A 14,567-nucleotide genomic window follows, 5' to 3' on the forward strand; every position below is an offset into this window, starting at 1 on the left:
TAATACAGATCTATAGTAATAGTAATAGAAACCCAATAGATACCTAATATAGATCTATAATAATAATAATATATACACCGTAGATACCTAATAGAGATCTATAGTAATAGTAATAGATACCCAATAGATATCTAACAGAGATCTATAGTAATATTAGTATATACCAAATAGATACCTAATCTAGATCTACAGTAATATATACACAATAAATACCTAATATAGATCTATAGTAATATATAATATATGCCAAATAGATGCCTAATATAGATCTATAGTAATAATAATATATACCCAATAGATAACTAATATAGATCTATAGTAATATTAATATATACCAAATAGATACAATGTAGATCTATAGTAATAATAATAATATATACCCAATAGATACCTAATGTAGATCTATAGTAATAATATATATACCCAACAGATAATGTAATGTAGATCTATAGTAATATTGATGTATACCCAATAGATACGTAATGTAGATCTATAGTAATAATAATATATATCAAATAGATGCCTAATGTAGATCTATAGTAATAATAATGTATACCCAATAGATACCTAATGTAGATCTATAGTAATTTTGATATATAACCAATAGATACCTAATGTAGATCTATAGTAATATTGATATATACCCAATAGATACGTAATGTGGATCTATAAACGGTAATATATACCTAAAATCAAGGTATATATCAGGCACCCATGGTAACTACCACTTCTGGGGCGGCCCGAGGCGCATTGTCCCCGTACAGCCCTGGATGCAGCTCTCCAGCCGGTACTGGGAGATCCACCACCCTGACAGCTCCCGTCAGCAGTAGCAGAAGGGCACTGACTGCATCCTTCTAAAACCAGCAGAGGAAGGAAGAAATCAAAGCGTTCGAGCATTTCCGACTTTGGGCCTGATTGCTTTTGCTGCTGCTGAATAGGGCTCATGCCACCACATCGCCCCAGACCTGGCAGCTGTGAGGGCAGCAGCAAACTGTGCCAGCAGTTGCAGTGGCTTGTGTTGATGAAGCGGGCTGAGGCACTGAACCAAGCTCTTTGTGGGAGCAGAAGGGTGTTCTCAGAGGAGCAGTGATTCTCGGAATATATCGCAGCATTAACGTGGAGCCCATGGTAAAAGAAAATGCATCAGTCGTCTGCCTGCCCTCGTTCCTTTATCCTTTTTTCTTCAAGCAAGGAGGCTGTTTGTTGTAAAAGGCTGACTCCAGAAGAAACATGATTTAATGTGTTGTTTTAATGGAATGTAAAGCAGATCTAGGGCCTCTGTGCTATTTAGAAAAAGAAGAATTTAGGGAAAGATTTAAAACTTAATGCCAATTTTCACGAGATGATTATTTGACAAAAGGGATCAGGAGAGATTATGAAATGCTTTGCGTGTGCTGAAAATACGGAGGCCTTAAGCACATTAGAATGCTTGTCAGACGAACTGAAACGGAATGAATGGGAAAGCTGGGCCAAGGAAATAAAAATACATAAAATATATAAATGCGGGTGAGGGACGGATCCGGGCAGCGCAGGGTCAGGCGGTCCTGAGCTATCGCTGCTTGCCACGCACGTACCGGTTTACAAAAGGGAGCTGTTAGCGTGAAACCGGCTGGTAATGGGGATGTAACTTTGTGGAAAGCCTGTTGTAGGAGCTGTAATTCTGTTATCTGCCAGTTGCACAATAGCTTGTGAGTTTGTTTTATGCCACAGCACACTCCCTATTCAAAGTAAAAAGCTACGATTTGGTGTTGAAGATCTTCAGAAATAACCTTCTGCTCGACCTTTACATTTTTCCCGCAGTTATTCTTTTTTTTTTCCCTCCAGTTTTGCTCGAGTTCAAGATGAAGGCACAGATAAGCTCCCAGCATTGGGTGTCACTGGGTTTAGGTCCAGTGGAGACGTGCAGGGAGATCTTCTGGGGAAAGACTGCTGGTAGTCATTGGAGTTTATTAAGCTTTTTTAGCTCTTTCATTTTAGGAAGTGATTTCAGCTGACATCTGAAAGGGTGATGTAGTTGATGCATGATAAGGTGCATTCCGGGGTGAAATTAGAGCACTTGAAGATACAGCCTGGATAACAAAAAGTGACTTCTTATGGCTTCCTTACCAATGATAAGGGATTGTTTTGTGTTGCCATTTGAGGAGGAGTTGTGTACTGCTTCACCCACCGCATGATCCGCTGTCAAGGCAATCTAAATTTTGCATTTCAAATGATCCCTACTTCAGGCTAAACCTATTGCAAACCTCTGTATTCTCAGAACTAATCAAACCAGCTTAGAGTTTCAAGGATGGAATATTTTAACACTTGTATTGTTGTTTGGTTTCAAAGATGGGTTTGTTACAGTCCTGCAGTTTCCGTAATGAATATTATGGAATGAATATCACCAACTACATAATGAATATTGGAGCTTACACCAGGGAGGTGTAACTTTTAAGGGCAAGTTAGGGTTTGCAGGTGATGAGAGGTTTCTGGTCCAGCCCCTGCCCAAAGCAGGTCAGCTCCCAGATCAGCCCAGACCCCAGGGCTGTACGTGAAGAGCTGTATGACATCTCCTGCCCCAACCCATCGCCTTACTCCGTGCTCCCAGGTTGGCTTTGCTGGAGCAGTCTCATGCCTCTGCTAAATTGAGGGGCTACCAGCCTGGAGCCCGGCTTCTGTGGGCTCCCTTGGTTGTTTGAGTGTGCCAAGGACTGCCCTTAATGCTTCATCTCAGGTGTCCTCCGTGGTTCCTCGGGCGGCTAAAACGGAGCAATGCACAGAGGAGTCTAAACAGATAGCAGAAACAGGTACACGTGCAAAATAAGCAGAAGCTAACAGGGATTTGGAAGACTAATTGCTTGCTAAAAGTAACCAAAGCCTGCTGCAGTGCACCAAATCCATTTAATAATTTAATAGCGTCAAGCTGGCATACGCAGAGCTGGGAGAGAAAGACGCACAACGAAGCGGTGCCTCGCTGGAAAGCAGCTTTGGGCTCACGGTTCGTGGGCTGTCAGATAACTTGGGTTGTGTCGGGTGGTGTGTTCACTGTGTTTTTCTGTGTGATTTTTTGTTTGTTTGTTTTTCTGGTGGTTTTCTGGTTTTCTGGTGTTTGCCTGTGGGTTTTTCAAATGGCAGCCTTTTGCTCCAGCTGGGGTGAGCGGATTGGCATGTCTCCGATTTCCTGCTACCATTATGTAAACACGTCGGTTGCGTGCATTGGGTATTTGTGCTGTTCCCCAGAAATTCAATTTTGAGATGGAGTCCACCCTCTGAGCCAAAGGTGCAGGGATGCAGCCTAGATGGAGCAACCCTTTTCAGTATATCATGTACTTATGGTGCTAAATCTGCAACAGTCTTTCCGCCGTGTATTTTCCATGGGTTGGTCATCCCTGTTGTGGTTTTGTTCTGGAGTCGGAGGTGTATGGTATAGGCATCCCCCCGGAGCTGTGGGGATCTGTGTCCTGGCTGGGTTGGAATGCAGTGGTGGGCGATGCGGGAATGGACTTTTCACACCATCCTTTCCTCTCCGTGCAGTGCAAGTTCCCGGGCCAGTGGAAAACCTGCGGGCTGTGTCTACCTCACCTACCTCGATTCTCGTCTCCTGGGATCCCCCGGTGTATGCAAACGGCCCCATTCAAGGCTACAGGCTCTTCTGTACAGAGACAGCGACTGGGAAAGAGCAGGTGAGTGATGACAGGTGAAAAGGAGGTACCCAGTGCATCTGCAGGTCTTCAGAGCACTGTAAGGGCTCAGGGTGAGAGGTTTTACAGATGAATCCTCCAGGTTAGGTAGCAAACGTTGCACAGGCCAGCGATAAAAGAAGCAGCTCAAGTAAAATAGATTTCCAACAGTATAAAATGGGTTCTGGGGGTAGAAGAGGCAGCCTGCTCTATAGCAACCATTCCTCAGCTTCACGCTGAAATTCCAGAATGATGCCAAAGAGCATGGAAAGCCCTTTTAGGCTGCCCCTTTGCATTGTGCAGAAACATTAACAGCTGTTTGTACACGGGATCTTTGTACACTATCTATTTTTAGTTGCCTTTTTTTAACTTCTTTCAAGTAGGAGAGTAAAGTAATACGGATCCAGGCTAGAAATGATGCGTTTTCTCTCCAGACTGACAGATGCTTATAGTAAAAATAGGTGTTGATGCTGTGCAATTCATTGCATTCCTGACTCTGCCAGGAGCACGGGCTTTCGAGTGGCAAACAAACAACTTTGCTTTCTGCGGGTTGCAAACTGCTCAGGGGCTTCCCACCAGCTGTTTGTTAACCGGGATTTGATAGGAGTGTAGTAGTCGCGGCGGAGGTGAGCTCTGCAGGTAGGGTACCGCCTGAGTAGGTTTTTGCCTAAGCACAGGGCAGGAAAGAAAATGTTTTGTCTTTTTTTTTCTGACCGAATAGCACGTGATAACCACAGGCATTGGGCAGGTGCTTCACTAGTCTTGTGGGATGTTTTATGCCGTCCCCGTTTTTTCTGTGCTGGCTTTATTTTGCTTCCTCCTTTTCTCCCAAGTTCCCCTTTGGCTATTTGCCTTTATTTTCTTCTTTCCCCGTCACGTACCTGTGGAGTGGCAGCAACTGGCTTAACCAGAAAAAGACCCACCTTTGCTCCTGTGCCCTAAGTAACTCCATCACTACTCTTAGGCGCTGAAATCACCTCCATCCTGACACCGTGGGCAGGGCTGGGACCGAGTGCCAAGAACCGAGCTGTAACAAGGCACTCTGTTACAAATTGCCTTTTCTATCAACTTAAATAAGGATTTAGCTCTCCTCGTCAAAGAGCGAAAAGCTCGCCTCTAATCCGCTCATCCCCCGGTGCAGCCGTGCCGCTGGCTGGTCACATTTCCCCTCGCTTTATCGTCTCTGTGTTTTAGAACGTCGAGGTGGACGGGCTGTCGTACCGCCTGGAGGGGCTGAAGAAGTTCACCAAGTACACCCTGCGCTTCCTCGCCTACAACCGCTATGGCCCTGGCGTCTCCACTGAGGATGTGACAGTCACCACGCTTTCGGATGGTGAGCAGGGACAGAGGGGGGACCAGGGTGGGCAGGTAGTGTCTATGGGGGGCAATCATCAGGCTTTTTTCCTTCTGTCACCGTATTTCAGAAGAGCAGTGAAGCGAGGAGGTTGTTGAACATGCGAGGTTGAAATGAGGGGTTTGCTACGTGCCTGCAGCGGTACCCTCTGAGCTGTGTTCATCTCCAAGGATAATTGGTTCGGTTCGTTATTCCTGTGTCTAGCGATGAGGACAGTCGTCTTCTCTATTTTCTCTTTAACTTGGGCACAGGTGTAGCCTTTCAGCTTTTCAACAGGCACAACTTTATGGCAGGAGCATTTCTCCTTGTGCTTTAAACACAGGGGTAGCAAAGGTGCCAGGGCTTCAATCTCCGCTCATCACAGCAGCTGCCCCAGCATCCTTCCCCGAGCTGGTGCCATGCTCCCGTGGCTTGCAGGCTTTGGGAGAGAAATTGAATTTTAGTTTGCATTCAGAAAGCACTTCTTTGCATCTGAGCCCGCTTGACTCTTCTTGGAGGCACTGAGCCTGAGCCCCACACCTGGTTAAAACAAGAATAACTTTGTGGGAGTCATTTGGGCTACAAAAGTGTAAAAGCCGTGAAAATGAAGGAAAAAAATTTTCAGCAGGGTTGGTGAGAGTTCGTCAGGCAGAAGCCAGCCCTTAGCCAGACTCCAGAGGCTTCAGGGATGTGCCAGCTCCTTCTGAGCCCCACAGCCAGAGGGTTTTTTTTCATCCCAACGTTTTGTTTAAATGGATGTAAGAGGTGGCGAATAAACTCTTAAAGTGGGATTTATAAACAGCTAATTTTCCTTCTGATAGAAATTTGGACAACTTCTTTTTTCCATTCATGCTGATAAAGCAAGGTATGGGAGTTTGGGTGGCCCTGGCCAGGGTTTACATCATTATAGATCACTTTCCTGGGAAAAAAATAAAAACCACTTACTTTTACATGGGAGTATAAAATCAGGGAATAGGCAAGGATTATGTTGCCGTGGGCCTCAGCTGGGTTTGTTAAACTTGTGTGGCAGATAACCTGTGCTAACAAGCACATTTGGAAACAGCACATGGCCCACACCTCCATCACATAAAAATTTTGATGCTGTTCCTTTCCGTGCTCCAGATTGATTCTAGGGAAAAAAAAAAATTGAATGGAGAGCCTGGGTGACCATGACTGAGAGTTATCCCTTCATTAATATAGGGATATATATATGTGTGTGTGTGTGTGTGTATATATATATATGCCTGTGTTTATCTAATTTTATTCCAAAGTTGACAGTTCTACACAAAAGGGCTGAGGTTGTTGTTGTATGGGGGTGGGAATGGCAATTTTCTCTCTGGTGACCCAGTTGCTTCTGAATGCTGCACCTGGTCATGTGAAAATACCAATTTCTGGGCAGCATTAGTAGGATCTATACAGGTCCTGGAGAAAAGCAGCGGGGGGCGGGGAGTGGTGATGTATCATTCCCTGGAGAAGTTCTGGTATTTGTTTAGGGGTTCATCACTGCGGAACACTTTTGCAGGTGTCCCTGGGTCACGCATGGGTTGGTGACATCCCCTGGGCAAGGGATACTCCTGTGTCACCTCCACCCACTCCCAGCTGCCACTCTGAATCACCCTGGGCTCTGCAGGTCCCCCACATCTCCTTGCCCACCAGCACCGGTGGAGGAAGCGTGGTCTGAAAGGAGGGGGGGGCTTCAGCTGAGCAGTGAGGCTGTGGGGTCAGGAGGAGCAGTGCTTTCATTTTAAAAAGGCTGAGCCATCCTGCCCTAAGTTTAATTCCAAAAGAAATAAGCTCATTGCTGCAGGGTGCTGGAGGAGAGCCTGTAAATAGACCCCGTGAAGAATGAAATTGGGGGGGGGGGGGGGGGAGGTGTGCGGAACCCCAAGCGAGGGAGCTGGTGAACCTCATTGCTTGTTTAATCTGTGTTATTCTGGGCTGTATCTTCAGTGGGATCCATCAGCAAGACCCACAGCTCAGTTGGCGCTGTTATTGTACGTTTGACACCTCTGCAATATTTTTTTTCGAGTGCTGCTTATGTCTACCCAGCAAATTAATTTTTCCCCTGTAATACAGGCGGGATCTTGGCAGAATAAATTACTTCACACTTATAATTATAAAAACAAAAGGAAAACAAGTGAAAATGAATATTTTGCATAATGTATGTAGATTTAATTCACACTGTGAAGTGTAGAACTGCGGCCCTGTACTCCACTTTGGTTTTAAATGTCACCACCATAAGTGAGAAAGGGAGAGATTGTTATTCATGAGCCTGAAAATTATCCTCTGCAAGTGTTTCAAACACTTCACCTCTCTGTGAACGAAAATCACTGCTAACGAGAAGGTTTGCATGAGACTATTCCAGAAAACAGGAGTGTGCACAGGTGGCCTTGTTTCAGGAACGTGGAAAAAGACAGTATTTATTTTTTCTTCTTTATTTAAGCAGAAGTCTGTTGTGCAAAGAAGTCGGCTGGCTGCAGCTCTCCCAGCCTGGTCTTTTTGGAGCAGGTGTAAAAGAAGAAAATCCCTTTAAGGATACCTTGTTGTCATCTTGGTTAATTCTGGCTCTGCCTGAAACCACTTTGGTCTCCTGGACAAAAAAAGAGCATCAAAGGGTCACAGTGAGAGAGCCAGGCTTTGGCCAAGGTGGTGGTGGTCCTGGCTGTCCCGAGAAGGAGAGGAGGGTGCGGAGAGAGCAAGTCTGCAGGGCACCAGAACTTGCTGCAATTTCTTCTTTTATGGGACCACGCAGAGACCTTGCCCGGGGTTAAGGTCCCTTCTGCTAGAAGGATGTGCAATAAACCAGCAAACCAGCAAGAAATCACTCCTTCATGGGTGAGCTAACAGCCAACGTGGAGGAGGGACAAAGACATTTAATCTGTCCTGCTTTATTAGGTGAGAGATGAAGGAAGGAGAAAGCCTTTAGTTGCCCATATACACCACATCTGGGGTTTGGGCAGGTTTTAGTCCTGCATCCCTCAGCATCCCCAGGGAGGAGAGCAGCTCTCCAGGCTGCCCCGCTGTGCCTTTTGTATTGCAACCCATCCTCCAGCTTCAATTTAGAATTAGCAGCCTCATCATTCTGAGACTGCTGCTGTTGGAGGGGCAGGAGCTGGTCACCGTTCTCCGCTCCTGCCCGGGACTTTTGCCACCAGACAGAGCCATGACAAAGAGCACCTTGCCTGTCCTGACCAGCTCCCTTCAGTCTTTGCTTCGTGTTGTTTTCGCATCTCAGTCCGTGGAGGTTTCTGGTGGTTTATCGTCACATGGGGAGCCAAACCCAGAGGGCAGCCCCTGGGCAAGGAGCTGGGATGCTCTCAAAGGGCAGCAACTCCCATGCTGCTTTGCTGAAAGCTGGTTGGGAGCAGAAGCAAACATCAAAAATGGGAGGAAAAACTCCTGAATATCGCTCTGCCTTCCCTTCCTTTGTGTAAAAATGACAGGTGCCTTTTTAGGTCTTCCTTCCTCTTCAGACTGTGCATGTGCGTGAACAGGTTATTTTTTCCACGCCAATCCTTTGCTGTATAGGGTACAACAGGGTATGTAGTTGCATTAAAAAAAAAAAAAAGCAAAAAGCAAAAAAAAAAAAAAAAAAGCCTGTGCTATTAGTTCCTGCAGGGCAGAAATTTTCCATGAAACTCTGAGACGTAATCTATAGTCTGAGAAATGCACCCCAATCAAAGGGTTTTAGTGTGGCATCTCCAGCTGCTGTGGACCCCTGACAGCATGCACCAGATCAAGGAACATACTGTATCTTTAATGCTTAATTTTCAGTTTAAAATACAGCTCAGATAGCATTTTGGCCAAGCTGCGTGCCATTTCAGAAATGCTTTGAGCTATCATGCTCATGAATTTATCAAATACATTTAATCCCAGCAATTGGCAGACAATATGACTTCGTGCTTCCCAAATACTCGATTTAAATATAATTTCTATCCATGGCTATAATAGGAATGCGTTGGGTTTTTTTTGAAGTACTAACTGAAGACTGATGTTCCGATGGGCACAGGGGACAGCGTGTGAAGTTTTTCGGATGTCGGTAGCAGTCCAGTTCATCTTTATTTGTTTGGAAGAATTCTGGGCTGTTTCCCTCCTCCTCCTCTTCTCTGTAAGAACTCCACAGGAATTTCCCAAAAGATTTTTGGTGTGTCAACCCCAAAACCTTCTGGGAAAAGGTGCAGGTGGTATCGAAATGTCCTTTGGAAGGTTTGATGGCTGGAGTTGGTGCAAGGCTCGGTGACCCAGCGTACTTGTTTTGGCATTTATTGAGCTGGGGACCTGTCCCTCTTGCCCCTAGGGTCGTTGCCTCCCAGGTCGCTGCAGCGAGGTGCTCAGGGGTCTTGCTCAGCTGTCTCATTCGTTCTGGACCATTCTGCTCTACAACTAAAGGACAGCCAGCCAGCAAAACCACAAAGGACATGGCTTCAGCTGATGGGCAACTAAAAATATATTATTTTTTCAATGTCACCAGATAGAAACTGAGAGAAGTTCTAATTTCACCAGATGGAGAAGGACTTGGGGGTGCTGGTGGATGAGAAGCTGGATTTGACCCAGCGATGTGCGCTTGCAGCCCAGAAAGCCCCCCGTGCCCTGGGCTGCATCCCGGGCACGTGGCCGCCAGTCAAGGGAGAGGGCTCTGCCCCTCTGCCCCGCTCTGGTGAGACCCCCCTGCAGCGCTGCGTCCAGCTCGGGGGTCCTCAGCACAGGGGGGACATGGACCTGCTGGAGCGGGGCCAGAGGAGGCCACGGGGGATTGTCAGTGATGGGAGCTCCTCTGCTGGGAGAGTTGGGGTTGTCCAGCCTGGAGAAGAGAAGGCTCTGGGGAGACCTTCAAGCACCGCCCAGCACCTAAAGGGGGCTTAGAAGAAAGACAGGGAAAGAGTTTTTTCTAGGGCCTTTAGCGATGGGGCAAGGAGGAATGGGTTTAGACTAAAAGAGGTGAAATTCGGACTCAAGAGAAGGAAGAAATTCTTTACTGTGAGGGTGGTGAGGCACTGGCACAGGTGGCACAGAGAGGTGCCCGATGCCCCATCCCTGGGAACATCCAAGGTTAGTGTGGACAGTGCCCTGAGCAACCTAATCCCATTGAAGCTGTCCCTGCTCCTGGCAGGGGGTTGAACTAGAGGGACATGAAGGTCCCTTCCAACCCAACCCATTCTGTGAGTCTATAAAAAAAAAAAAAAAAAAAAATACCCCAACCAAAAATACCCTGCAAATGTGAGTTTCTTGCCGTATGAACCTTCATCCCATCAGTAAGTCTGCCACAGTTTGGCTCATCTCCCCTGCCTTTAGACCTGGTCCAACCTGCAGCAAGGCTTCTCCAGTATATCTGAGGCTTCTTCCACCACCGAGTCACCTGGTGCTGAGACAAAGGTGCCGAGTTATCCCTGGATGCATCTGTCTCTGTTCGTTGCTTACTGCACAGCTAATGCTAGGTGAAACAAGTTCTGCTCTAATTTCGAGTGGTATAATTCCGCTGTGAATAATAAACCAAAATCAAGTTTTACCAGGTGCATCCAATTTCTTTATTTGAGCAAGATAGAAAACTGGAGGTGGGTTTGCCAGGGGAGCACTCTGGATGTTCTGCAACTCCCAGATACTGAGTCAGGGTGTCTGGTTGGGTAATGCAAAATGTCTTCTTGCCTGGACAGTGAGCAAGGAATAAAGGCACCCAGTATTGCTGTGGGAGCGCTTGGGTTCGATGCTGGCTCAGGTCTGGATTTCTTTGTTTTGATTGAAGATCTGGAAAAAAAGGGGAGGAACGCATCAGTTACGGTCATGTCTGCAACAGAACTGGGCTAGCTGACAAGCGTTTGCGAGAGAGAAATAATCAAAATAAGGGAGGGAGAAATAATCAAAATAAGAGAAAGATAAATGATCAAAATAAGAGAAAAAGAAACAAATAGTAAAACAAACAAAAAAAAAAACCATGAAGAGAAATTTCTCTGATAGGGGACTAATATGTAGTAGCGACAAAACTTAGGAGTCAGTAATGAGAAGGAGATGTTGAAGCTGGCAGTGATTAAAGTGTTGCAATGAGCCTTCACTGCCCAGGAAAGAGGAGAGAGAAAGGAGGAATCACTTTTGAGAATCGCGGGCCCTGAGCAGTTCTGCTTTGCTTTCAAACAAGGGCAAATATTCTCCAGTGCTAACAGGCTTTTCTGGAAGATAGCGGCATTTGCCAGATCTGGCTAATTCTGAAACCTCCCAAAATCTCTCTTTTCTTACTCTTTGCAATACCAAGTATACCACAGAGAGAGTTTTCTGTCTGGTATTTTTCCAAGTGAAAAATGTGATTGTGAGCAGTGTCATCTGGTCCGTATGAGGGAGATGAGATGTTCCAGGTGATGCTGCTGCCATACCAGTAAACTGACTTTGTGCTGGTATGGGCAGCATGGAAAAAAATAAAGAGTAGTCCCTGTACTAGAGATACCACCTGGTTTCTAAAGCTGCTGATCTGGAGAGCTATCGGAGACCCAGCTTTGGGAGACGATGCTTTGGGTGGGGAGCACTGGCAGGTCGGGATGGAGCTGAGGAGGGGATGGGGGTCCTGCAGCCGGGGATGCTCGTGTCCCCCAGCCTGGACCATCTGCTCTGATGGACAGGCAGGGCTGGGTGGTTAAAATGCATGATGTCAAGTTGGTTTTCTATATTCCTTGAATGTGTATCTTTGCTTATCTTGCCACGGTTCAATTTGAAATGGTCCAGAGATGTGGTTGCTGCTTTTAGGACCTGGGGCTGGTGCTTACCCTGGACTTTCTCCAGCAGTGAATCTCTGTGGGTTGAGATCCCTAAAGGGAGGAAGAATTTCTGTGTTCCTTGCTGCTTGTTTGGCTGCACCTCTGGGTCCAAGCAATCTTGAGTTTTCAGACGATTGTGATTCAAACACGTATTTTTTCTATTTCCGGCCCCCTCCAGCCCTCCACCCCCCTCCCCCCCTCCCCGCCCTTTCTTTTTTTTTTTTTTTCCTTTTTATGATCCACAGAGCTTTCATGAAAGACGACAGTATTAACATGGGACTGTGCTGCCAGCATGTCCCTCCTGGTTAGCTATTGTTACTTTTGCTGGTTTGTAGCCTCTGTTTAAAATACTATTTTCTTATTAGCACTGACAAATGACTTAGCTCTGACTGACCTAAATCCTTAAATAGCATTGTGCGCTGAGGATGCTACCGAGTGTTGCACTTTGGGGATTTGTTCATTGAATAGAGACGTGACTAGACAGCTTCCAGCAGAGTACCTGTCTGGCCAGGGCTGCTTAAAATATTCGGGGAAAAGCATCATTTGCACGACTTGCTACAGTCCTTTCCTTGAATGACATATTAGTGCCTGTTGCGTGATTTAAGGTTCATAGATGTTAAGGTCAGAGATGACTCCTCATCGTGTATGGAGCTGCTTCTTCCAGAGTGTGATGTGCAGCTGGTCTGCACCAATCGTCCCCACCCTGAGGACAGGCTGGGAGAGCTGGGGTGATTCAGCCTGGAGAGGAGAAGACTCCAGGGAGACCTTCCAGCACCTCAAGGGGCCACCAGGAAAGCTGGAGAGGGGCTTTGTACCAGGACCTGTAGTGACAGGGCAACGGGGAGTGGCTTTACACTGGAAGAGGGGAGATATCCACCTCTATACTGTACATACAATTTCACCAGTTCATTCTGGTGAAAGTTTTGGCAAGAATAAGTGATTGACAGAAATACTTCTGTATACATCCTGCTTGGTGGTGTATGTCCCGCAGCAATTTGGGGTGAAGGCTGAAGGAGGTGCACAGAAAGGCATGCCGGGGTCCTGCTGCAGGAGGGTTCCTTGCGTATTACATTATTCCCTATGGCCAGAAGTCCTTCCTCCTGCAAATAACAAGAGATAAAAATCCTAGCGCTTCTTAACAGTACGCTTGTTTAAATAAAATTAATGTATTTGATCTCTAGGGTATTTCAGGTCTCAGATAATTCTTGTAGATCTTTGCTGAATCAAACCGAATGTGTGGACAGCTGCAATGAGCATGATTTTGCCCTAGTGCTCTTGTTAATATCATATCAAAATGTGTTAAACGACTCTTCTTCGACTTGATATATTCATCCTTATACGCCCAAAAAATCATTTTCTCTCATTTTCCCTAATACATCACATTGCAAACTATTCTTCAGTCGGCTACTTGCAATGATCCTTTTCCAGCTCGCTCTTTACAAATTCAGGGCCACCTTTCTGTAAGCAAAACCTACGTCTCTGCTTTTCAACTGTTAGTAGCTCAGGTGAGCAGGCAGGCATTATTTCTCTGAAAATGAAGATAAAGCTTCAGGTTTGTATCAGGCAGTTGAAGCGGCACCGACTTATTTTTAAAACTCTCGGTTCCGCAACGGTTGAAGTAATATTTGCCATCAGCCGGAGGGCTATACATTTGAACTGTTGTCGCACAAGCGTGTTGGAAAGAAATACACAGGCGTGGAGTGGAAAACAGGCAGAAAGTTGTCAATAAATAGTTGCTAACGGTCTGTCCAACCATGCAGATGCTGAGCGCCCGCGCCAGACAGGATTTTCCTACGGCTATAGCTAGGGAGAGCGTAAGATTAAGGAAACTTTTAAGGTGGAAGAAAACCCCTGTGTCAGAACAACTTATTGTATTTAAAGCTGTGGGTGCCAAACCCTCTCATTAATGCCTCATGGGGCATCTTTGCAAGACCATGTGTTGATAGCTGTTAGTCCCCTTTCGGTATTAAAGTCTATTTATCAGGATTGGTTGTATAAAACCAGGTATGGATTATATTACATACAACAACAAGCAAAGCCTTAGTGTAAAGCACTGTCTTTTTAAATAATATCTAAACCCAGATGTTCAGTTCTGTTTCCCTCTCCGGCATCCTTGTAAAAAGAGGTGCACTGGTGCTACTGAGAGAGGAATAACCCCCTCTGTCTGTATGTTATATAGGTTCTGAAATACACTTTAGTGGGAGAAAAAACAAAACAAAAAAAAAGCCAGAGAAATTGTAGCATGTTCTTGTTTATTTCTGAACAAGTTTATAACAAATAACTGAATTCAAGTAGTTGGTGTCACTGCAGGGGGCCTGCTGACTGGCTGTTTGAAGGACTTATTAATAGGTCTATCAAAAATGGGAAGAAATGAACAGATGCATTTGTTTTTCCTCTCCCTGGGGGGCCTCTGAAGTGCCACCTGGATTAGCTTGCACAGTTGTGATCAGATTATAAACTAGGTGTAAAATCTGCGCTCTTTTTCTTTCCGAGAGAAATATTTGATGTAACCTCTTTTGTCTTAGACACTAATGGTCATTTTTTTTTCCATTTCTTGGTGCTTTTCTTCCCTTTCAGTGCCCAGTGCGATGCCTCGGAATGTCTCCTTGGAAGTGGTGAACTCCAGGGTAAGTCTGCCACATGCTCAGCACCTCACAGCCTACGACTGCGAGTATTTCTGTAGCTGTTTCTACTCGGTGTAGCTTTTGCCTACACAAAGAGACCCAGTCTGCCCTTTGCAGGAGGTTCCCTTCGCTGGTCTGGGTGATAATGGTAAAATAAGAACTAAAACACCCAAAAAATGTTTCTGAGAGAAGCAGTGATTTTTCCAGAGAG

General features: G+C 45.8%; 1 protein-coding gene across 1 annotated transcript in view; it reads left to right on the top strand.

Moving 5' to 3' along the window:
* The window catches only part of DCC (DCC netrin 1 receptor), a 558,365-nt gene that overhangs the window by 404,040 nt on the left and 139,758 nt on the right, over positions 1-14,567 (top strand). The window contains exons 10-12 of the mRNA XM_055791107.1: positions 3,514-3,662; positions 4,854-4,992; positions 14,310-14,359. Of these exons, the coding sequence (XP_055647082.1) occupies positions 3,514-3,662; positions 4,854-4,992; positions 14,310-14,359 (338 nt within the window). The remainder of the gene's footprint in view (positions 1-3,513; positions 3,663-4,853; positions 4,993-14,309; positions 14,360-14,567) is intronic.

The sequence above is a fragment of the Falco peregrinus genome, chromosome Z (genome assembly GCF_023634155.1).
Source record: "Falco peregrinus isolate bFalPer1 chromosome Z, bFalPer1.pri, whole genome shotgun sequence".
NCBI classification, from domain to species: domain Eukaryota; kingdom Metazoa; phylum Chordata; class Aves; order Falconiformes; family Falconidae; genus Falco; species Falco peregrinus.